The 25,453-nt window shown below is 40.0% G+C and overlaps 2 protein-coding genes across 13 annotated transcripts in view; one reads left to right on the forward strand and one right to left on the reverse strand.

Annotated features, from left to right (window-relative positions):
• Positions 1 to 13,345, forward strand: part of LOC117296595 (trifunctional purine biosynthetic protein adenosine-3-like) — a 28,439-nt gene extending 15,094 nt beyond the window's left edge. For both annotated transcript variants that reach the window (XM_033779614.1, XM_033779613.1), the window contains exons 9-17: positions 637 to 868; positions 2,525 to 2,744; positions 3,266 to 3,464; positions 3,579 to 3,827; positions 4,928 to 5,287; positions 7,853 to 7,981; positions 8,761 to 8,897; positions 9,617 to 9,874; positions 11,253 to 13,345. In XM_033779614.1, coding sequence (XP_033635505.1) covers positions 637 to 868; positions 2,525 to 2,744; positions 3,266 to 3,464; positions 3,579 to 3,827; positions 4,928 to 5,287; positions 7,853 to 7,981; positions 8,761 to 8,897; positions 9,617 to 9,874; positions 11,253 to 11,444 — 1,976 coding nt within the window. In that variant the 3' untranslated portion in view covers positions 11,445 to 13,345. The remainder of the gene's footprint in view (positions 1 to 636; positions 869 to 2,524; positions 2,745 to 3,265; positions 3,465 to 3,578; positions 3,828 to 4,927; positions 5,288 to 7,852; positions 7,982 to 8,760; positions 8,898 to 9,616; positions 9,875 to 11,252) is intronic.
• A 6,551-nt stretch (positions 13,346 to 19,896) lies between these two features.
• The window catches only part of LOC117296564 (AT-rich interactive domain-containing protein 1B-like), a 47,751-nt gene continuing 42,194 nt past the window's right edge, over positions 19,897 to 25,453 (reverse strand). For all 11 annotated transcript variants that reach the window (XM_033779563.1, XM_033779562.1, XM_033779558.1 and 8 more), the window contains 3 exons: positions 24,683 to 24,923; positions 23,263 to 23,640; positions 19,897 to 22,263 (listed from right to left, as the gene is read on the reverse strand). In XM_033779563.1, the coding sequence (XP_033635454.1) occupies positions 20,321 to 22,263; positions 23,263 to 23,640; positions 24,683 to 24,923 (2,562 nt within the window). In that variant the 3' untranslated portion in view covers positions 19,897 to 20,320. The remainder of the gene's footprint in view (positions 22,264 to 23,262; positions 23,641 to 24,682; positions 24,924 to 25,453) is intronic.

Consider the following 25,453-nt stretch of genomic DNA (forward strand, 5'->3'; position numbering starts at 1 on the left):
ACACTCAAGCCTTTATCGCACGGCAGCGACCCTGCAAGGTTGTAAACGGATGTTTAAGAACGAGTCACCACTCTTTTATTCTCATTCATAAATGCCCCTTTGTTAAAAAACCTTTAAAAATATACAATTATAGACACTTTGACAATTGAAAGTTCGAGGTTTTAAATATATTTTTCAAAAACTTTGTGAAATAATCTGTTTGATGCGCGTGGGTTGTGTGTATGTGCGCATGCTTGTTGTGTGTACACGAACGCGTTAGACATAGATTACGCGCTGGTACTAATAGCTGCTATGAATTGCGTTCTGTGTGATAATATTGGTGTATGCTCATGCCGACACGCGGAAGCCAGCCGGTTATAGCTCCAGCTGGTCATTATCAACCATTTAAACACCCCCACGTGACACGCTCTCCACCAATAGGAGTAGAGAAACTGTCTTGGGTATTTATGAATGATAGATAAAAAATGCCAGCTTGCACAATAAACCCATGTATGTTATATGCCACCACACAGAACCTGTGCAGTTGAAGGTTTTGAATTTGTTTGTCAACTCGCTGGAAATATTACAAATAAAATTTTCAAAATGTGATTGATACATATTTTCACATTATTCATTATATATATTTTTGTTTTAAAGGTTTGGACAAGGTTGATGAGCTAGGTCAGATGGTGTTTCATGCTGGAACAGCTATCAGAGATAACAAGGTCGTCACCTCTGGTGGGCGTGTCTTAACTAATGTAGCCATGGCAACAGATCTTCGATTGGCTGCTGGTCAAGCACAGAAAGGAGCAGAGTCCATTCAGTTTGAGGGGGGATTCCATCGGAAGGACATAGCTCTCAAGGGGTGTGAGTTCCTCCAGAAAAAGAAGTAAATAATCCGCTCAATATTCTCATTTTACAGCCAGAGTACAACTTAGTGTCCCATCTGACGAACCAAGCAATTATGGTTAAGTACATACCTGAGTCCATTATTACGTGAAACAAACTCAAACCAACTTGTTTTCTGCTTTTGAATATTTATCAACCAGTTGTTAACATGCCAATAATTTTGTATTTTTACGTCTAATTGAATGACCAGAATAATTAGAGGTGAAAATACAGTTTCGCTGAGTATTTTCTGTGGATCGTGGTTCCAATCCCAACGGTCTTTCTGGATTGGGTTTTCAGTCCCTACCTGATTGAGTGGATTTTTCCCATCAGGGTTTTTCCTTCCATATTGGAAACTAAACATGTCTTCATCAATATCAATTCATCCCGTTATTGGTGCTTAAGATTTTATATTGTTACAAATTCATCCCGTTATTGGTGCTTAAGATTGTATATCGTTACCAATTCATCCCGTTATTGGTGCTTAAGATTTTATATCGTTACCAATTCATCCCGTTATTGGTGCTTAAGATTTTATATCTTTACCAATTCATCCCGTTATTGGTGCTTAAGATTTTATATCATTACCAATTCATCCCGTTATTGGTGGTTAAGATTTTATATCGTTACCAATTCATCCCGTTATTGGTGCTTAAGATTTTATATCGTTACCAATTCATCCCGTTATTGGTGCTTAAGATTTTATATCGTTACCAATTCATCCCGTTATTGGTGGTTAAGATTTTATATCGTTACCAATTCATCCCGTTATTGGTGATTAAGATTTTATATCGTTACCAATTCATCCCATTATTGGTGCTTAAGATTTTATATCGTTACCAATTCATCCCGTTATTGGTGCTTAAGATTTTATATCGTTACCAATTCATCCCGTTATTGGTGCTTAAGATTTTATATCGTTACCAATTCATCCCGTTATTGGTGCTAAGATTTTATATCCACTACCTTATGGAGACCGAGAACAAAACAGAAAAGTGAACACAAAAGTGGGAATTCTAGTGACTGGGGTGCTCAACAAAGAATACAAAGTCTATCGGAGGTTCTTAACTAAGTGGGAATTTTAGTGACTGGGGTGCTCAACAAAGAATACAAAGTCTATCGGAGGTTCTTAACTAAGTGGGAATTCTAGTGACTGGGGTGCTCAACAAAGAATACAAAGTCTATCGGAGGTTCTTAATTAAGTGGGAATTCTAGTGACTGGGGTGCTCAACAAAGAATACAAAGTCTATCGGAGGTTCTTAACTAAGTGGGAATTCTAGTGACTGGGGTGCTCAACAAAGAATACAAAGTCTATCGGAGGTTCTTAACTACAGGGACAAAGAGAATAAGAAACTCTGTCTCTTCAAAGATGCAAACAATGTTGTTTGTTAATTTTTTTTTTTACCCATACACCGTGTTAGCACTGTATACTCGGTACTTTCCCGAGTCCTGTGAACAAATATCACAGGCATATTACTAGTGTGGGATTCGAACCCACAACCCTTGCAATTCTAGAGCAGTGTCTTATCAACTAGACTAACGAGATTGCCCAGTAGCTAGAGGCAGTTCGAACCCTATGTTTTAGCAGCGGGTACTGCAACGTTGTTTGGTTCGTAATCAAATCTAAATAAATTTGTTGTAATGATTTTCTTCTAAGGTCTTCTAAGTTATGTGGTTTGACGTATGCTGACTGTGGTGTAGACATCAATGCTGGTACTGCGTTAGTGGAAGCAATAAAACCATTAGCCGTTAGTACATCACGACCTGGTTGCCATGCTTCACTTGGAGGCTTCGGTGGCTTGTTTGATCTCAAGGCAGCTGGTTTTAAAGACCCAATCCTCGTCTCTGGTACCGATGGAGTTGGCACTAAGTTAAAGGTTTGTTTAAATCATGACAATGGGGCAAATCTTTATGAGTGCTGAAGAGTAGAATTTGGTGTACATAATGGAACAACGGTCCCCACGGCATTATTCTTTGTTCAACTGGGTTCACTCATGGGAATTCTTTAGAAAAGGAAATAATAGAACAACTAAAACAAGTCCCCTCAACCTGACCTAGGCGTTTAAACAGCCGTGTGTGGGTTGGAGTGTTTGGGTGAACATATCTTCATGTTGATTGAGTTCGGGCGGTGTGTTCTTGGATGCTCAGGAACATGTAGGATTGCTGTTGGTGTATCTTCCACTCACACAATGACAATGATGATGTAGCGCCATTTTGCACAGTGTTGTTCTCAACTGATCCCTGCTGCAAGGAGGTGTGTGATCTTGTTTTGAGTGCATTGTACTTTGATCGTGTTCTCATTGTTCAAGCGTGAGAACAGCGCACTCATGCCAAGAACACACCTCCTGAACGTGGCCATTGAAACCTTTTTATTTATATTTTGATTGATATATTTCAGATTGCACAGTCATGCGGTCTTCATAAGACAGTGGGCATAGATTTAGTGGCTATGTGTGTGAATGATATCCTTGCACACGGTGCTGAGGCCCTCTTCTTCCTGGACTACTTTGCGTGTGGCAAGCTGGATGTAGGCGTGGCTAGGGATGTTGTGAGTGGGGTGGCCGAAGGCTGCAAAATGGCCGGATGTGCATTACTAGGTAAACTTAATTACAAAAGACATGACATCATAATATTTTAAATATATCAAGTAATAAACCACAAGGAGACTGAGCATTGAATGTTTGTGTTTTGTTTTGTTGTGTTTTTGATAGGAGGAGAGACTGCAGAGATGCCTGGTATGTACCAAGCAGGGGATTATGACCTCGCTGGGTTTGCCGTCGGTGCCGTAGAGCGTCAACAATTACTCCCTCGTACTTCAGATATCACAGCAGGTGATGTTATCATAGGCATTGCATCATCAGGTATCCATAGCAACGGATTTAGCTTGGTGAGACGCGTCGTGGAAAAGAGCGGCCTTGGGTTTGCATCTCCTTGCCCCTTTCAAGAGAACCGAATGTTAGGTAAGATTGGTTTGCATCTCCTTGCCCCTTTCAAGAGAACCGAACGTTAGGTAAGATTGGTTTGCATCTCCTTGCCCCTTTCAAGAGAACCGAACGTTAGGTAAGATTGGTTTGCATCTCCTTGCCCCTTTCAAGAGAACCGAACGTTAGGTAAGATTGGTTTGCATCTCCTTGCCCCTTTCAAGAGAACCGAACGTTAGGTAAGATTGGTTTGCATCTCCTTGCCCCTTTCAAGAGAACCGAACGTTAGGTAAGATTGGTTTGCATCTCCTTTCCCCTTTCAAGAGAACCGAACGTTAGGTAAGATTGGTTTGCATCTCCTTGCCCCTTTCAAGAGAACCGAACGTTAGGTAAGATTGGTTTTGCATCTCCTTGCCCCTTTCAAGAGAACCGAACGTTAGGTAAGATTGGTTTGCATCTCCTTGCCCCTTTCAAGAGAACCGAACGTTAGGTAAGATTGGTTTGCATCTCCTTGCCCCTTTCAAGAGAACCAAACGTTAGGTAAGATTGGTTTGCATCTCCTTGCCCCTTTCAAGAGAACCGAACGTTAGGTAAGATTGGTTTGCATCTCCTTTCCCCTTTCAAGAGAACCGAACGTTAGGTAAGATTGGTTTGCATCTCCTTTCCCCATTTTAAGAGAACCAAATGTTAGGTAAGATTGATTCATGAAAATCTTAAACCTGGGTTACCAGTAACCAGGTCATGTTGGTAACCTGTTATTTGTTGCTGGACAAATAAACTTGTTGATTGTCAGGGCGTTGAGTTATTTCATGTTGACATTCAATTTTCAAACCAAATGAAATGACCATGTGCTGAATATCATCCGTAACCATTCCCAATCCTTTAAAATCCAACTGTTTGTTTGTTTGGTTTTGTAGGGCTAAGGACTGCCCTAGTAAATGGGTCATTCATTACATGGGATCAGGCATACCACCATAATTAGAGTCCAACAGTTTGGGAGGTTTTTGTTGGGTTTCTAATCGAGGAATGGCAGGGTCTGTTAGAATGCAATCTGGACACAGCTTCTGTGTTCAAGTCATTTGATGCAACTTGATCAATACATTCTTCTCATCTACTCATCTTCCTTAATTCCCTTTCAGGTGAAGCCCTCCTCTCACCAACTAAGATCTACTCTAAGACAGTCTTGCCAGCAATCCAGACGGGGAAAGTCAAGGCCTTTGCTCACATCACAGGAGGAGGTCTCTTAGAAAACATCCCTCGAGTTCTCCCTAAATCCCTGGCTGTCCAATTAGATGCCAGCAATTGGACTGTACCATCGGTCTTTGGGTGGATTGCGTCTACTGGAGCGATTGGTGAGGGTGAGATGGCAAGGACCTTTAATTGTGGGATAGGCGGAGTTCTGGTGGTATCGGAAGGGGACGTAGATACGGTGATAGAGGCAGTGAGGAATGGTGGGGAGACTGTGTGGCGTATTGGCAGCGTTGTTGACTTGGCACAAGGTAAAACTAAAAATAATCTATTTTACAAAGTTGGCTTCAAATAGTCAGAAAACACAGGCCAAACATATTTTTGCACAAACTGTCGCTCAAAATGGCGCAAGAAAATGCTCCAAAATCATTTCAAAAAAGAGGAACAGTTCAGTATTTTGACCTCAGTTGCTCAAATTTGCTTGAAAATGAAAATCGTCCAGCATCGCTAGGCCTGGATTGCTACTTCAAGGTGAGGGCTACACTTGTTTGGGCTGCCAACTTAAAGTTAAGTGTCTTGTCATGACGAGCATGGGTTTGTTGAACTAGAACACCACCAAGGGCAAGGCTGTTGATAAGGGACTAAAACTAGAACACCACCAAGGGCAAGGCTGTTGGTAAGGGACTAAAACTAGAACACCACCAAGGGCAAGGCTGTTGGTAAGAGACTAAAACTAGAACACCACCAAGGGCAAGGCTGTTGGTAAGAGACTAAAACTAGAACACCACCAAGGGCAAGGCTGTTGATAAGGGACTAAAACTAGAACACCACCAAGGGCAAGGCTGTTGATAAGGGGCTAAAACTAGAACACCACCAAGGGCAAGGCTGTTGATAAGGGACTAAAACTAGAACACCACCAAGGGCAAGGCTGTTGGTAAGGGACTAAAACTAGAACACCACCAAGGGCAAGGCTGTTGGTAAGAGACTAAAACTAGAACACCACCAAGGGCAAGGCTGTTGGTAAGAGACTAAAACTAAAACACCACCAAGGGCAAGGCTGTTGATAAGAGACTAAACCTAGAACACCACCAAGGGCAAGGCTGTTGATAAGGGGCTAAAACTAGAACACCACCAAGGGCAAGGCTGTTGATAAGGGACTAAAACTAGAACACCACCAAGGGCAAGGCTGTTGGTAAGGGACTAAAGCTAGAACACCACCAAGGGCAAGGCTGTTGATAAGGGGCTAAAACTAGAACACCACCAAGGGCAAGGCTGTTGGTAAGGGACTAAAACTAGAACACCACCAAGGGCAAGGCTGTTGGTAAGAGACTAAAACTAGAACACCACCAAGGGCAAGGCTGTTGATAAGGGGCTAAAACTAGAACACCACCAAGGGCAAGGCTGTTGGTAAGGGACTAAAACTAGAACACCACCAAGGGCAAGGCTGTTGGTAAGGGACTAAAACTAGAACACCACCAAGGGCAAGGCTGTTGGTAAGGGACTAAAGCTAGAACACCACGAAGGGCAAGGCTGTTGATAAGGGACTAAAACTAGAACACCACCAAGGGCAAGGCTGTTGATAAGGGACTAAAACTAGAACACCACCAAGGGCAAGGCTGTTGGTAAGCGACTAAAACTAGAACACCACCAAGGGCAAGCCTGTTGGTAAGGGACTAAAACTAGAACACCACCAAGGGCAGGGCTGTTGGTAAGGGACTAAAACTAGAACACCACCAAGGGCAAGGCTGTTGGTAAGAGACTAAAACTAGAACACCACCAAGGGCAAGGCTGTTGGTAAGGGTCTAAAACTAGAACACCACCAAGGGCAAGGCTGTTGGTAAGGGACTAAAACTAGAACACCACCAAGGGCAGGGCTGTTGGTAAGAGACTAAAACTAGAACACCACCAAGGGCAAGGCTGTTGGTAAGGGACTAAAACTAGAACACCACCAAGGGCAAGGCTGTTGATAAGGGACTAAAACTAGAACACCACCAAGGGCAAGGCTGTTGGTAAGGGACTAAAGCTAGAACACCACGAAGGGCAAGGCTGTTGATAAGGGACTAAAACTAGAACACCACCAAGGGCAAGGCTGTTGATAAGGGACTAAAACTAGAACACCACCAAGGGCAAGGCTGTTGGTAAGCGACTAAAACTAGAACACCACCAAGGGCAAGGCTGTTGGTAAGGGACTAAAACTAGAACACCACCAAGGGCAAGGCTGTTGGTAATAGACTAAAACTAGAACACCACCAAGGGCAAGGCTGTTGGTAAGGGTCTAAAACTAGAACACCACCAAGGGCAAGGCTGTTGGTAAGGGACTAAAACTAGAACACCACCAAGGGCAGGGCTGTTGGTAAGAGACTAAAACTAGAACACCACCAAGGGCAAGGCTGTTGGTAAGAGACTAAAACTAGAACACCACCAAGGGCAAGGCTGTTGATAAGGGGCTAAAACTAGAACACCACCAAGGGCAAGGCTGTTGGTAAGGGACTAAAACTAGAACACCACCAAGGGCAAGGCTGTTGGTAAGGGACTAAAGCTAGAACACCACCAAGGGCAAGGCTGTTGGTAAGGGACTAAAACTAGAACACCACCAAGGGCAGGGCTGTTGGTAAGAGACTAAAACTAGAACACCACCAAGGGCAAGGCTGTTGGTAAGAGACTAAAACTAGAACACCACCAAGGGCAAGGCTGTTGATAAGGGACTAAAACTAGAACACCACCAAGGGCAAGGCTGTTGATAAGGGACCAAAGTTTTTACTGGAACATTTCAAGGGGGTAAATGCCTCCCAAGTGTCAGCCATACTATTATTAACCCCTTGTAATTTCATATGTTGTTTTTTTATACCAAAACTGATTGAATTTCTTTCCATCAGGTTCTCCAGCGGTAACCATCCACAATTTATCGTCTTCCCTCATCAATTGTTGTCCTGTCAAGGAAGATTCATCTGATCAAAGCATCGCTACAGAGAAGATGAAAGTTGCTGTCCTAATATCAGGAACAGGTCAGTTTCATTCTTCCTTCAATGTTTCACTGATGGTTATTCATTGGACAAAAACTCCATTGTGAATATTATTCCTTTGTTCATCACTCTACTTACATGTAGAGTGAATACTATATTTGCATTGTGTCCCAATAGACCTTTTTCGCAAACACACATTGCGCAAGCACGAGCTATAGAATGAGGTGCATGCTGATCTAGCTAGCGTTCAAACTTGATCGCTTGCTAGACCAACATTTGATCGCTAGCTAGACCAGCATGCACCTCATTCCACGTGTGCGTACCAAGTATTTGCGATAAGGTGTATGCCGAAGAGTTTTAAATCGTGACACCCTGCGACCTGTGCACTCCATAAGCTTTCTCTTTTTCTTTGATTGCAGTCAAAGTTAACATGTGAATTTCAGCTTTTTGATTAAATTTACTTTACTGCTTTGACAAAGCTTGTTATCAAAATCGGAGGGACCTACATCCCATCGGGACAGTCCGTGTCCTAGGGACATCACATCGTCCACACTACATTGGGGCTACTCTTGGGGCACTATGTTTATTGGGTTTTTCAGATTTGTGTGGGTTTTCCCTGGAATAATTCTCGGTGGTTTTCCTCTCACATCTAAAACTGAAAGTTTCTTTTCTCCATAGGGTTCCTGGCTTGTATAGTGATTAAGTGATAGTGATCACATCCTACTCTTAGCAGAAAGCTTGGTAACACATACTTACATGCTCTGATAATGCGATATGAGTAACCTTTTCGTTGATGAATTTCTGTTTTGTGCCCTCTATAGGCACCAACCTGCAAGCGCTGATTGACCATACTAAAGATCCAGCAATAAACAGCAGAGCTGAGATTGTTATGGTTGTATCTAATAAAGATGGTGTGTTAGGATTAGAGAGAGCTAGAGAAGCCGGGATACCAACCAAGGTAAGATGACTGACTACCCTCAGTCTTTTGGGACGTAGCGACCAAATATAGCATTTTTAATCACGTAGGAATTGTCCTGTTGTTTCCTGGGACCATAGGATTTCATAGTAAAACTCCAAAGCTGGGACGCCCCATTTAAAGACAGTGGACACTATTGGTAATTGTCAAAGACAGTCATCTCACTTGGTGTATCTAAACATATGGATAATATAACAAACTTGTGAAAATTTGAGCTCAATGGGTCGTCAAAATAAAAAATACACTTGTCACACGAAGTTGTGTGCTTTCAGATGCTTGATTTCGAGACCTCAAATTCTAAACTTGAGGTCTCGAAATCAAATTCGTGGAAAATTACTTCTTTCTCGAAAACTACGTCACCTCAGAGGGAGCCATTTCCCACAATGTTTTATACTATAAACCTCTCCCCATTACTCGTTACCAAGTGAGGTTTTATGCTAAAAATTAGTTTGAGTAATTACCAATAGTGTCCACTGCTTTAACAGGGGAGGATTTTTATTCAAAGTCCAAGAGGTTGTTCCCATCAGTTGTCGGACTGCTTAAATTGAGCGGGCTCTGAAGTTGACATCGGTAGCAAAAAACATCTTGACATAAAAACAAATTGGGTGGATATACTTGTAAATCAATGTGAAGTTTGAGGGAGAAAAAAAAATATGTTTTTATGTAAATCTTGAAGAATGTTTGTGATTTATTTGACACAGGTGATTAACCACAAAGACTTCAAGTCTCGCGTAGACTTTGACATGTCTGTTCATGCAGCATTGGTTGCTTCAGGAGTAGAGTTTATCTGTCTAGCTGGATTCATGAGGATATTGAGTGGAGAATTTGTCCGACTTTGGCACGGCGGTTTGATCAACATACATCCATCATTACTTCCATCATTTAAAGGAATGCATGCTCATCAAATGGTTCTAGAGTCTGGAGTCAGACTCTCTGGGTGTACTGTTCATTATGTTGTGGTAAGTCAAATAACTGTCTAGAGTCTGGAGTCAGACTCTCTGGGTGTACTGTTCATTATGTTGTGGTAAGTCAAATAACTGTCTAGAGTCTGGAGTCAGACTCTCTGGGTGTACTGTTCATTATGTTGTGGTAAGTCAAATAACTGTCTAGAGTCTGGAGTCAGACTCTCTGGGTGTACTGTTCATTATGTTGTGGTAAGTCAAATAACTGTCTAGAGTCTGGAGTCAGACTCTCTGGGTGTACTATTCATTATGTTGTGGTAAGTCAAATAACTGTCTCTTACCACATGCACGACCAAATTTCATGGCTCTCCTTTTTTACCACCGATCACTATTTTCCGCTTGCACAGCCATCACTGAATTTCTGTGCTAGCTGTGTAAGTAAAAAATGCCTCACATGGAGTCCACACAAGCAAAAATAAATGGTCAAAAATCACTCAAGTTTAACCCCTCACACTTTTATTTTACCAAAAATCTTGGCCTCAACAGGCAAATGAACAGACCAAATCAAAAGGTAATCTTGGCCTCAACAGGTAAATGAACAGACCAAATCAAAAAGAAATCTTGGCCTCAACAGGTAAATGAACAGACCAAACCAAAAAGTAATCTTGGCCTCAACAAGTAAATGAACAGACTGAATCAAAACGTAATCTTGGCCTCAACAGGTAAATGAACAGACCAAATCAAAACGTAATCTTGGCCTCAACAGGTAAATGAACAGACCAAATCAAAACGTAATCTTGGCCTCAACAGGTATATGAACAGACCAAATCAAAAAGAAATCTTGGCCTCAACAGGTAAATGAACAGACCAAATCAAAACGTAATCTTGGCCTCAACAGGTAAATGAACAGACCAAATCAAAACGTAATCTTGGCCTCAACAGGTAAATGAACAGACCAAATCAAAACGTAATCTTGGCCTCAACAGGTAAATGAACAGACCAAATCAAAAAGTAATCTTGGCCTCAACAGGTAAATGAACAGACCAAATCAAAACGTACAATTTTTATCAATCACTTTAATCCTAGCCCTTTTAATTTTTTTACCATAAAAAATGGTCAAAAGTTACTCAAAAATTTGGGCCAAAAGTTAAATATTCCACAAATGATCAAGTTAAACCCGTTGCAGATTTTTCTACCAACAATCCAAAAGGCCCTCTTTTTTTGAACGGCCGAAGAACAAAAAATCTGAAATCATTCAAAAGTGCAAGTTGTATCCAAAATCGCCCCCAATACAAATCAAGCATTTGGAAGTTTCTCAAAATAAAAATTTTTATTCAAAAATTGCAAGTTTCTTAAAAATTAAAACAAATTTGTTGAGTATTTCCCAATGTAGGTTGATTGATAATACATGTATTTTGCATTTGTTTTCCTACAGGAGGAGGTTGATGCAGGCGCTATCTTGGTTCAAGAAGCAGTTCCAGTCTTACCAGGAGACACCATCGACACTCTTCAAGAACGTATCAAAACAGCTGAACATACGGCATACCCACGAGCATTAGAACTAGTAGCTTCAGGAGCAGCTACACTGGATGTAACTTCAGGCAAGATACAATGGAAATGCAAATAATTCATCACCACAATATCCCACCGTAGCTTATGTATTCATAATAATTATAAGATCCAATTTCATAGAGCTTCAGCACAAAACATATCTAAGCACAAACACTTGACGCTTACCACAATACGATTACCAGCCAATGTCACACTAATCTATGGTATCCTGCTTGTTTTTTGCTTGGCATAGAGTTTGCAAGCAAAACTTCCTGCTCCAACGTCCTAAGAAATTGGATCTTGGACTCTTAATGAACTTATAAAGTTCATGTACTGTTTTAGGGTTTTTGTATATTTGTCTTTAGAGGTTTTCGAAATGAACAAAGTTCTTTGAAGTCTAACTGAAATAAAGTCTTGTCTTTAATGTGGAAAATAAGTCTCCTTATTAAGAACACAAACCAGGGTTTACCCTAAAAAAAAATATATTTTTGTTTAATGGTGAAATCTTAGTGCTTATTTTTTCTTAGGTTATTGTTATTTCTGAAATGGATTCAAAGCTTGAATTAAAATAAGTTTAAGTCATGTCCTTTAAACTTCAAATAAAGTTATTTTTGATAGGCATTCCACAATATAATCAAAAGGCTAACTTTTGTTTCTGCCAAATTGAAAAATTTGTCTTGTATCCATACACACAACGATAAATTGAACTATCAATGGCAAGATGGGATATATAGTAATACAAGTGCATTTTGTACTTTAGGCGCACATCCGCCATCGATGCAAACATGTTTATTTATAAACACAAGACTTCAACAAAATTTAATTGCCTGGAATTGTTTTCTTTTGGCAATTTACATTTAAGGGTCATTTATCTTTTTAATGAAATTATTCACCTTTGTAAATTGTGTTATTTTGAAATATTGCTTAACCACTAACAGGACCATCAATAAACCACTTTTCTTTTTCCATATGCCTTGTGCCCAATCAGAAATTTACTAAGTACAAACTTCCCCTTAGAAGACACTACCAAAACCTCATCCAATGCCCAGTCATCTTATCCCATTACTTACTATTGAGTACAAACTTTCCCCATAGGCCTTTTACCTTGTCCTTTTCCCCCCAGTACCTAGTCATTAGACTCCTGTGCCTGCTGTATACATAATGCACTGAGCCAAGTTTTGAAAAATTTCTAAGTACAAATTTATTCTTTATATTTTAGAAACGAACACATTTTTAATGGGGGGACCTGATTGCTCATTAGGGTAGACCCTGCGTTAGGAAGCCACTGACCCAGGTTCAAACCCAGTGCATGTACGCCGAACCTGAGGTCCGTGCCTATGAAACTAGAATAAGAAAAGGTTCCTTTTGCTAAAATTTAATATTTTAAATTTAATTCGTTTTTATAAAAAAGGCCAGAGTTACACACAGGGGAATTGAACCCAGGACCATAGCATCTGGAGTCACTGAGTCCTTCCACTGGACCACAAACTCCTCTTAAGAAACTTACATCTGACGTTAATTAAAACCCTTAGAATGGACACAGGCAATGAAAAAGAAAAGTAACAGAGTGGGAATTGAACCCAGGACCATAGGGTCCAGAGTCACTGAGTCCTTCCACTGGACCACCAACTCTTCCTAAGAAACTTGCATCTGACGTTAATTAAAACCCTTAGAATGGACACGGGTAATGAAAAATAAAAATAAAACACAGTGGGAATTGAACCCAGGACCACAGCATCTGTAATGGTGAGTCCTTCCACTGGACCACAAACTCCTCTTAAGAAAACTGTGTCTGACGTTAATTAAAACCCTTATAATGGACACAGGGTATGGAAAAAGAAGAGGAACAGAGTGGGACTTGAACCCAGGACCATATCTTCTGTCATCAGTGAGTCCTTCCAGCAGACCACCATCTCTTCTTAAAGGCAGTGGACACTTTTGGTAATTACTCAAAATAATTATTAGCATGAAACCTTTCCTGATGGTGAGTAATGGGGAGAGGTTGATAGTATAAAACATTGTGAGAAACGGCTCCCTCTGAAGTGCTATAGTTTTCGAGAAAGAAGTAATTTTCCACGAATTTGATTTCGAGACCTCAGAGGTCTCGAAATCAACCATCTGAACGCACACAACTTCGTCTGACAAGGGTGGTTTTTGTTCTTTCATTATTATCTCGCAAATTTGATGACTGATTGAGCTCAAATGTTCACAGGTTAGTTATTTTATGCATATGTTGAGACACACCAACTGTTACCAGTAGTGCCACTGCCTTAAAGAAACTTACATCTGCGGTTAATTAAAATCTTAAGAATGGACACAAGCAATAGAAAAGTTAAGGAGTAGGGCTTGATTGAACCCAGGACCCCAGTTTTTGGAGTCCCAAAGTTCTTCCAATGGCCGACCTACTCTTCTTAGAATTTTTACAAATTCTTAAATATTTAAAGCAAAACCCAGCAGGTTCAGAATTGGAAAATGATTAAAGTCTGATAGCCAAAATCTAGCATAGACTTGCGTTGTGGATATTGATAAAAATTGTATTGAGTAATATGGCTATGAGTATTGAGTGTTTTAGCACCAATGTCACATGCAGCTACTGTCCTGCATGGCTCCTCAGTTTGCCAGTCAAATAGCACTAACGTTACACCTGTTAACTTTTAATAAATTTTAAGGTCCATTTTAAGACAGAAAAATAATGACTATCTTGAAAAGATTCAAAGATAAGACATTCAAACCAAAAAAATTCTGCTCCTTGCACTTAATTTCATCTCTCTATGAAATATCAGGGGATTTGGAAAGCAACACTATTGGTAATTGTCAAAGACTAGCCTTCACAGTTGGTGTATCTCAACATATGCATAAAATAACAAACCTTAGCTCAATCGGTCATCGAAATAATAATGATAAAAAATAAACACACGAAGTTGTGTGCAGTTAGATGGTTGATTTCGAGACCTCAAGTTCTAAACCTGAGGTCTCGAAATCAAATTCGTGGAAAATTACTTCTTTCTCGAAAACTATGTCACTTCAGAGGGAGCCGTTTCTCACGATGTTTTATACCATCAACCTCTCCCCATTACTCATTACCAAGAAAGGTTTTATGCTAATAACTATTTTGAGTAATTATCAATAGTGTCCACTGCCATTAAAGACAGTGGACACTATTGGTATTTGTCAAAGACTAGTCTTCACAGTTGGTGTATCTCAACATATTCATAAAATAACAAACCTGTAAAAATTTGAGCTCAATCGGTTGTCGAATTTGCGAGATAATAATAAAAGAAAACAAAAAACCTTGGTCACGAAGTTGTGTGCTTTCTGATGCTTGATTTCGAGACCTCAAATTCTAAACTTGAGGTCTCGAAATCAAATTCGTGGAAAATTACTTCTTTCTCAAAAACTACGTCACTTCAGAGGGAGCTGTTTCTCACAATGTTTTATACCATCAACCTCTCCCCATTACTCATAATCAAGTCAGGTTTTATGATGATAATTATTTTGAGTAATTACCAATAGTGTCCACTGCCTTTAAATCTTGCTTTTTTTCAACCTCGGAACGTTGTTCTCTCTGATTTGCCTCAAAATTAAATCAATTAAATGTACATGTATGTAAAGGACAGTCGCCAAGTTACATGTGCTTTGGGCAAGGGGTTTGAACTAATAATAAATTTCAAGCTCCATTTGAAGGCATCAATATATCACAAAATAACAAATATCTTGGAAAGTTGCAAAGATAAGCGACTCAAACCAAGAATGTTCTGCTCTTCGCACTCCATTTCACCTCATCAAATATGAAGTGTTTTGGACAAATTTTTGAGCCATTTCGGACCATTATATTGTTTGGCCAAATTTTAAAAATTTGCCTTTTTGGGACAGGATTTTTGGTTAAAAATACTGCAAGGGATTCAGACCATTATATTTTGAGGCCAATTTTCAAAATGGGCCTTTTTAAACCAGGATTTTTTGTTCAAAAAACCTGCAAGGGGTTAAACTTGTATTTTTGTGCGATGTCGGACCATTAGATTTTTTGACCAATTTTTAAGAATGGGCCTTTTTGAGCAGGATTTTTTTGTTAAAAATACTGCAAGGGGTTAAACTTGTACTTTTGAGCATTTTTGGAACATAATATTGTTTTGCCACTTTTTAAAAAATGGGCCTTTTTGAGCCAGGATTTTGGGTTAAAAATACTGCAAGGGGTTAAACTTGTACTTTTGAGCAATTTCGGACCGTTATATTTTTTAGCCTACAAATTTTAAAGAATGGGCCTTTTTGAGCCAGGATTTGGGGTTAAAAGTGCTGGAAGGGGTTAAACTTGTACTTTTGAGCAATTTAGGACTGTTGTATTTTTTGGCCAATTTTAAAGAATGGGCCTTTTTGAGCCAGGATTTGGGGTTATAAGTGCTGCAAGGGGTTAAACTTGTACTTTTGAGCAATTAAGGACTGTTGTATTTTTTGGCAAATTTGAAAAAAATGGGCCTTTTTGAGCCAAGATTTGGGGTTAAAATACTGCAAGGGGTTAAACTTGTACATTTTGAGCGATTTTTAGACCATTATGTTTTTTGGCAAATTTTAAAAATGGGCCTTTTTGAGCCAAGATTTGGGGTTAAAAATCTATAAGGGGTTAAACTTGTACTTTTGAGCAATCTTGGACAAATATATTTTTTGACCAATTTTTAAGAATGGGCCTTTTTGAGCAGGATTTTTTTGTTAAAAATACTGCAAGGGGTTAAACTTGTACTTTTGAGCAATTTCGGACCGTTATATTTTTTAGCCTTTTTTAAAAAATGGGCCTTTTTGAGCCAGGATTTTGGGTTAAAAATACTGCAAGGGGTTAAACTTGTACTTTTGAGCAATTTCGGACCGTTATATTTTTTAGCCTTTTTTAAAAAATGGGCCTTTTTGAGCCAGGATTTGGGGTTAAAAATACTGCAAGGGGTTAAACTTGTACTTTTGAGCAATTTCGGACCGTTATATTTTTTAGCCTATTTTAAAGAATGGGCCTTTTTGAGCCAGGATTTGGGGTTAAAAGTGCTGCAAGGGGTTAAACTTGTACTTTTGAGCAATTTTGGACAAATATATTTTTTGACCAATTTTTAAGAATGGGCCTTTTTGAGCCAGGATTTGGGGTTATAAGTGCTGCAAGGGGTTAAACTTGTACTTTTGAGCAATTAAGGACTGTTGTATTTTTTGGCCAATTTTAAAAAATGGGCCTTTTTGAGCCAGGATTTGGGGTTATAAGTGCTGCAAGGGGTTAAACTTGTACTTTTGAGCAATTAAGGACTATTGTATTTTTTGGCCACTTTTTATAAATGGGCCTTGTTGAGCCAGGATTTTGGGTTAAAAATACTGCAAGGGGTTAAACTTGTACATTTTGAGCAATTTCGGACAAATGTGTTTTTTGGCCTTTTTGAGCCATAATTCTTGGTGAAAAATACTGCAAGGGGTTAAACTTGTACATTTGAGCAATTTTGGACAAATATATTTTTTTGGCAAAAAAAAAAAAGGGCCTTTTTGAGCCAGGATTTTTGGTTAGAATTACTGCACTTTTGAGCGATTTCGGACCATAATATTTTTTGCCTAAATTTTAAAAAAGGGCCTTTTTTGCGCACAAATTCTTGGTTAAAATACTACATTTGAGCAATTGCGGACCATTATATTTTTTGGTAAAATTTAAAAAATAAACCTTTTTGAGCCAAAATTCTCGGTTAAAAATACTTCAAGGGATTAAACTAGTAGTTTTGAGCGATTTTGGACCATTTTTTTTTTTTTTTTTTGCCAATTTTTAAGAATAATCCTTTTAGAGCCAGGATTTTTGGTTAAAAACACCGCAAGGGGTTAAACTTGTACTTGTGAGAGATTTTGGAACAAATTTGCCAAAATTTTAGAAATGGGCCTTTACGGAACTGGACTTGGTGTAATAAAAACCAGAAAGGGGTTAAACTTGTACATCAAATATTACACCATTAATGAAATCTCTGGTTTCATGACATCATATTGTGAAGATCCACGTTCTGTATTTACACTTTATTTCATAGACACTTGTATATAAACCATTTTAAGGACATTTTACAATGGTTAAGCCTAATGCTCTAGAAAAGACTACAATATTAAGAGAAACCTCTTGCCTAGCTTAGACAATTTACCTCGTCACGTTACCTTACGTTTCTCTTTAAACCAAGTTTGATGTCTCTTAATAAAGCTACACCTAAACTTTCTAAATTGGACTGTACAGTGAACATATACAAGTAATATTCAGTCAAAAACACTTTTGATTTGACTTACAACAATACAAAAAAGCTGGACAAATAAAGAATCTTGCACATGATAATTATATCGAGTCGTCAAGAAAGAAGACAACATTGCATGCTTAAGACGTGTCCAAAAAGAAAGAAAAAAATAAGCAAAAATGACCAGTATTGTCTTAAATATGATGTAATAATGTGGTCACACACAACATTGTCATTGCAGGGACCCAAGCAATTATCAGTATGGAATTTAATACAAGATAAGATATACAAAAACTGTGAAAATGTCCTTAAGCATAAATATGTGCGACCATAAATTAATCATGTCACCAATGACACTGATACACTTCATATTTTGATAGTCATTTTTCTTTTGTTTTGTTTTTATTTGTTTTTTAATAGTTTTTTTAAATATTTTTTTCAAGTTTTCTTTTTTACAAAACTACACATGGGAATTAATTTGGTTGGTTAACCCCCACTTATGCCAATTAGCTGTACATCAAAACATTTGTGCCAGAAATGCATTCACAATCGGCTCACTCTGTCTGCCCCGGACACTTCAATAATTCTTCTCATTATTTTGAATAAAGTGCCTCACAATCTGTGTACTAATTTATAAAGGAAGTTTTATATTCTATAATAGGCATATCAGTCAGTTATTGCAAACCAGCAATAAGACTACGAGTGCAAATCATAAATAATATATTGTCTTACAAGTCATTACTCGATAACAACTGAGCACCAATTAGTCCACATAACTCAAGTCCAAATATTCCTCCAAGGGTTTGCCCAACACAACTGAGTGAAAGAACAATACAATATTTAACTTTCAATTATAACTACAGCAAAAAATAAGACTGTAATACTTTAAAGGACATCTCAAGAAACATTACACTACATTTATAAGGCTTGAGGTTCAAGCCATCAAATTAATTTACATTGAATCACCAAATATCTCCAAAGAGTGACGCTACTGACAACTGCAATGTTCACCTCATACAAGCAAACAATATCCAAGTCAAATGGTTGATGTTCAGCAAATACACCTGTTTCGCCCAGTTGAACAACAAGAGCAATTAAAAGTACTGATTTAATGTAAACCATTGATAGGGATCTTGAATCAGCTTCAACACAAAGTCATCGCACTCAATGTTGTCTTCCAGAATCAAATGCAATCTGAAGAAACAACCTGTTTGCTGTAGGCTTATTAATTGGGTTTCTACATCTTTCATATGCCGTGCTAGAACCAGTTCCAACATCATTATTACAAGTTGTAAAATAAATAAGTGTTTATGTAGAAAACTATTTCATCTTGTCATATTCATTTATTCTGAGATGTTTTACCAGTAAAGGCATCTTGTTGATGTTACCATGGTGACTGATCTCCATCTGATCCTAATCATATCAATCAAATAATAAGTCAAAAAACACATAACTACATTATTGGATTTGTTTTCTGTCAGTAAAGGCATTTGCAACAACAGTGAACATAACAGCGCCCTCAAGCTGTCACATAGGAACAGTGTGAGATCGCTGCAGTGAAACTAATTTCTTTACAAATTCAAGTTCTCATCAATTATATAACAATCACCATGGTAACATAGATTAAATTTTAGTCAGTGGTCTGGTATCCAGAGCATCACAATAGCGAGCTGCTGTGATTTCTCCAGTACAAAATGCAACCTGTTTTCACATACAACTAATAACATGACAACAAATTGCGATAAATTGACAAACTACAAACCAACATCAACTGAACAATAACTTATAAATTGTATGAATCAGCTACAATCAAAATGTGGAAAGCTTAGGATAATTGTGAAGACTGTAGCACATCTAACAATAAATGAATCAAGTAATTTGTGGACAAGGAGGTAAGCAGGAGGCTGTATTCCTGCATTTATATTACACAAAATTAGCATCATGATCTTATTTCTTTTAAAAAAACACCACAGAAAAATGGCCCAATCTGGAAAAATATAATTGTAATATCCAATGTTTACACAACAACAAAATTCACTTGATAATGTGCGGAGTGTGGGTGCAAGTGTACATGTTTGCTATTAAACATGTAGGTAGTGACACGTCTTCATGAGGTAAATTAGCACTAATTAAAAGGTCAAGTTGTAAACAACACCGCAATGGAAATCTAGATTTATCTTAAAGACAAATGACCAATTATGGAGAGTTCATACAAGATTAAGTACTAAAGTTGACTCCAGCAGCAGAACGTGAAGGGAAGTCATGCAAGAACAATCATAAACTACATATAAAGACACCCCCCCCCCCCCCCCCACTCAAAGCGCTGGACATATTGAGATGCAAGGACCTGTGAACACAAAATAGCATCACAATGCATACAAATATCCCCTTAAATTACAATGAACACAACTTGCAGAAGCTGATTTTGTATTGAATCAACTGATGTAAAGTGATTATCCTTGGATTGAATCACAATCTTATGAAGCTCACAGGCACATGGCTTAGTCTAGGATGAAATGGTTCACACCCAACATTGATGAAGTATTTACTATGGGGGGAATAAAAATGATATATGAGATGTTTCACAAGGAGAATGTGTTGAATCCAACTCAATGGCTTAAAATGATCATATCAGATGTTCGGTCTCTATCAATGTGTTAATCCATGGTAAGATAGTGATGAACACACAAGTCTTAAAGACGAGGACTCTGAGGTCAAAGGTCATAGCTCATGACCTAGAGATCTCATACAAGGCATCAGCGATGAGACATTTAACAGGATCTGTCACCATATGAGACATGGATAGGTTTAGCAGTCTATGTTGATGTTGAAGGAATAGGGGTCGGTTATCAGGAACTTTAGCTAGTGATGCTAAGAGGATCGCTGTCCGTCGCATCATATCAGGACTAACTGATTGAATGTCTGGGTTCTGGCTCAGCTGCTTAGCATTACTGCCATTCTCCAACGACTTGGCATATTCAGAATCCTCCAGGTAACAAAGTAGGAAAGAGATGGTGGAGTTCTGGGTTGCAATGGCGCGACTCGCTACATTTTCACCCTGGGAAATGCTGGATAGAAGTACTATTGCAAACTCCCTCATAACTGGCTCTTTACGATCGCTCAGGTACTGCGTCAAGGTGGAAAAAAGCTTCTCTAAACGCTGGAATGGTGGAGTGGCTAGAATCATATCCACATTGCTTTCTTGAATGCTGAGTTTGGATAGGGCTTCAATGGCAATGCGTTTGGGTGTGAGAGGAGATGTTGCAGGCAGTGTAGGGAATGGATCCATTGCACAGGCTGACAGACACACTGCCCAATGTAGCAACCCATCTAAGATAGGTAAGCTAACACTCTCAGCATACAGTGATAAATCCAATTGTCCAGAGACATTAGTCAAGGTTACCAGGGCATTCTCACGTAAGCAATTTAAACAATGCCACCACCATGTGTCCTTATCTGTAATAGGACATTCAGTGTCTAGATCATCATGGTCTTCTCTATCATACGTTTGGGGGAGTTGCTTCCTCTCTGCATGTTTATGATGCAATAGGAGTATTCTACCAAGCACAACCAGGACACCAGCATGCTTTGATAACTCGACATCATTCCCAGGAATAAAAGACAGACTACGGATGATGTTAGATATAGTGATACAGCGTTGAGCTAATGAATGCTGTGCATCCGTTGATGTAACAAGAGCTGTGTGGTCATTACATGTCCCTTCATCTTCAAGAAGTGACATAGGAGAGGGAAGGGAGGGTCGCGTTTCAAACAGGGAGATTACACTTTTCTTTTCTTTAGCAGCTCGGAGTTCTTCACTGCATGCATCCAGCCACATATGATCCAAGTCTACTTGCTTCTCCTTATTCTGCTCATCTCCACTTCCTTCTTCTTCTTCAGATTCATCCTCAGATTCTTTCTCTGAATCAACTTCTTCTTTGATTCTTATTTCCTCTTCCTGTTCACATTCCTCCAAGCCATCCTGACTCCCATCATCTTCTTCTTTCTTTATTTTCAATTCTTTCTCTTCTTTAATCTTCTTGGCTTTGGTGGCCTTTTTGACAAGCTTTTCTCTCTCGACCTTCCTTCTCTTAGCTTGTCGTTTCATGATGTCCGCTAGGATTCCGTCACTCTCAAACACATGTACAACATGTTTGGTCATATCTCCCCCACCTAGCTGCCAATGTTGATGATTACTCTTAAAGCCTTCATGACAATCCCATTCCTTCACACTAGAATAGAATCCATCCATACCTGGTTCTATCCGAATGGGTTTCTCTTTATCCGTTCCTTTCAGTTTCTCAATGTCAAACAATCCCAATGCTTCTTGGATCAACTCTAGTTCTGTTTTCATAACGTTCTGACTACCGTCTAAATGTTTCCTGCACACACAATCAGAGTCTTTCAGTGAGTCTCTACTTTCATTAGAAAAATCTTTCCTACGAGTTCTTGCATTTACTTCCATATCCATCAAGGTTCCAAAGACTCGGATAAGACTTGCCCGGAAATGGTCCACCAGGATCTCAAGAAGGCCTTTCAACTGACTTAGGTCAAAGTAGACGATGGTATTGTTGTCATAGAGTAGGATATTGAGCACTTCAAGAGCCCAAGTGCTTTCAGCTAAGAGACCCGACTTGAGAGCCATCATCAGTTTCCACGCCTCCACAGTGCCTGGTTTATAAAGACAAAGCACAACCAGAATGTAAGTTTGGTATCAATCTGCAAGCAGGGTTTACATTGCAGTGTTGAAACCATAAATCACGAGCTAACCCAATGACAAGATTCAAGTTTAACACGCATCAGACCATGCATTACAATCGATAATCACCAGCACAAATTGGGCAGGCTGCCATCAAATACATTATCCATCAAGATTTATAAGATCTTGATATTGGGACAGGGTAGGGGGTGGGGTGCTAATCAGCTTGGCTTATCAATGAGAATCAGTAAGAAAGATTATTGAGACACAATAAGTACAGTGAGTGTTGACATCTTTATTTATTGAATCACAATGCAACCCCAGCGGGCAACAACCCCAGCGGGCAGCAACCCCAGCAAGCAACAACCCCAGCAAGCAACAACCCCAGCGGGCAGCAACCCCAGCGGGCAGCAACCCCAGCGGGCAACAACCCCAGCGGGCAGCAACCCAAGCGGGCAGCAACCCCAGCGGGCAGCAACCCCAGCGGGCAGCAACCCCAGCGGGCAGCAACCCCAGCGGGCAGCAACCCCAGCGGGCAGCAACCCAAGCGGGCAGCAACCCCAGCAAGCAACAACCCCAGCGGGCAGCAACCCCAGCGGGCAATGACCCCAGCGGGCAATGACCCCAGCGGGCAACAACCCCAGCGGGCAGCAACCCAAGCGGGCAGCAACCCAAGCGGGCAGCAACCCCAGCGGGCAGCAACCCCAGCGGGCAGCAACGCCAGCAAGCAACAACCCCAGCGGGCAGCAACCCCAGCGGGCAATGACCCCAGCGGGCAGCAACCCCAGCGGGCAGCAACCCAAGCGGGCAGCAACCCCAGCAAGCAACGACCCCAGCAAGCAACGACCCCAGCGGGCAACGACCCCAGCGGGCAACGACCCCAGCGGGCAACCCCAGCTGGTTTACAGTACTAGTGTCTGATCATACTACATGAAGTGAATAGGTCTACCATGTTACATGATACTACTCACCGATATCTCGACTGGTTTTCTTCTTTGGTTTGGTTAGAGCCGGCTGAGAAGCCTCTACAGAGTCAGGTGGAAACACAATCTCTTTCTTCTGTGGTGAGGTAGTATGGATCTGAGGAGGAGATGATTTCATCATCTTACTAGGAGGATGTCGATCTCGCTGAGCTGCCATCAAGGCTTGTTGAAGAGTCCTTGGAGGACCAGCTTGACTTACAAAGGTATGAGGTCCAAGGGAAGTGTTGGTATAAGGTGGAGCTGGTTGACGTTGCTGCATGGTTCCCCAAGAAGGAGAGGGTCCTCCTCCTGAGAGGGCTCTATCTCTCATCCCAAAAGGTTCTGCCATAAACCCACCTCCACTACCAGGTAGTTCATGCTTGGCACCTACAAAAACAACATACAAAAGCTACATTCAAAACCAATCTTCAATCCTAGAAAAACAAAGCATTCCTCAACCCTGACCACCATTAAAGAGTGGTTCTAGAATGCTCAGAAATTATTAGTTTTTACAATTTTTAATTAATTGAGTGCCCAATAAATAGACAAAAATCCCTTACCATTAGCTAAAATAGGGTTAGAATGTCTTTTACTCGAAACGCTCCCAGCCCAAAACGCGAGATCAAACAAACCACGCAAGAAAGTACGTTTCAAATAGGTTTAACCGTAAAAGAAATCCATCCAAAAAGTGCCGCAAACCGAAGACCAAATACACTACTCACAATACTTGTGACACACACGCACTCACATCATTTTCAATTTACGTGTTCGTAGGCTTTGTTATCTCGTTACGATTGCACTCTGAAACATTTAGAAGAATGCAGTAGCATGAAAGAAAGTGCCCTCTGTTTGTGATAGCAAACAAAAAAAGTTACTGAGCCTTGACTAAAGACTTAATGTTTCTGTGCATGCTCAGGAAAACAGTTATTCCCCTGAAAACATGGCAATAATCATTGCTGGTTGCGTGTGTGTTAAAACCATACACAGCTCTATCGTTGCTAGTCTGCACGTAGTTTGTTTACAACAAAACTACCCAATGTGTAAGCTTCATTTTACAACAGGGACACAAACTAGGGTATCCCAGATGGTCAGACAGATGTTGTTCTGTAGAATAGATCTGATTAATATTGACCAATACTGAGAGCTGTTTTAGAAAACCGGCACACAGGATTGGCCAATAAACAACGTCTTGTTGACCTCTAAGTGAGGGCGCCCTACTTAAACGACATAGACCTCATCGCAAATACTCAGTATGCACGCATTGGGTGTGGAATGAGGTGCATGCTGATCTAGCTTAGTGATAAAGTTTGATCGCTAATCGCTTGCTAGACCAGCATGCACCTCATTCAACAGTTAGGGCTTGCACAACGGGTATTTGCAAAAAGGTATATGACATGCACAAAGTCTATATAGAAGAAATCTGTCTTACTTGGCTGTGGCACAGGTGTAGGCCCTTGGTGTGAAGGTCTACCTTCCCTATAGCCAGGGGGATACGCTCCTTGATTTCCCATGGGTCTATCACCTCCTGGGTAAGCATTCTGTGGATATGGACCCTGTTGACCAAAGGGTGGCATCCCCCTGAATGCTGGTTCATCAGGTCTAGCCATTGGTGGAGTTGGAGTTATGATATCTGGTCGTTTAGCGGGTGGCCCTGGACCATACATCTCACCCTATCATGGAAAATAAATGACTGTCACAACCATGTACAAACTCAGTAACACCAGTACTTATTAACAAAAAGAGACTTTGGAACACAAGGTGGCAGCAGACAAACCAGGTCCAATTCTGACTGTGACAACATTTCTGAAAACAAGGGATTTACCTGCAAGTCTGCTGTCATTTATTGTCCGTAAAGAGCCAATATAGTCACAGTTAAGCTTCTGCAATTACATTTCAGCTTCAGAATTCCATTGATGCCAATGGCTAATTCAATTTCTTGACGATAGAGTATTAAGCAACTTGATAACACTACTATAAATGATTCTTAACTGTGCATTATGATGAAAACGATCAGAGCATAGTGATCGAAACCTTGAGTTGTTTCACCACTGGTTCTTTTCCAAACAACTACAACTCACAAGAAAGATTTGTGAACAAGGTGTTACCAAAGCTAACGATCAAGGAAACAGAGGCAATGGCCTCCTCAATATATGTCCAGGCTTGGCATACAGCTATTTACTGATGCTGCAGTGAATACCGT

Source organism: Asterias rubens, chromosome 11 (assembly GCF_902459465.1).
Source record: "Asterias rubens chromosome 11, eAstRub1.3, whole genome shotgun sequence".
NCBI lineage: Eukaryota > Metazoa > Echinodermata > Asteroidea > Forcipulatida > Asteriidae > Asterias > Asterias rubens.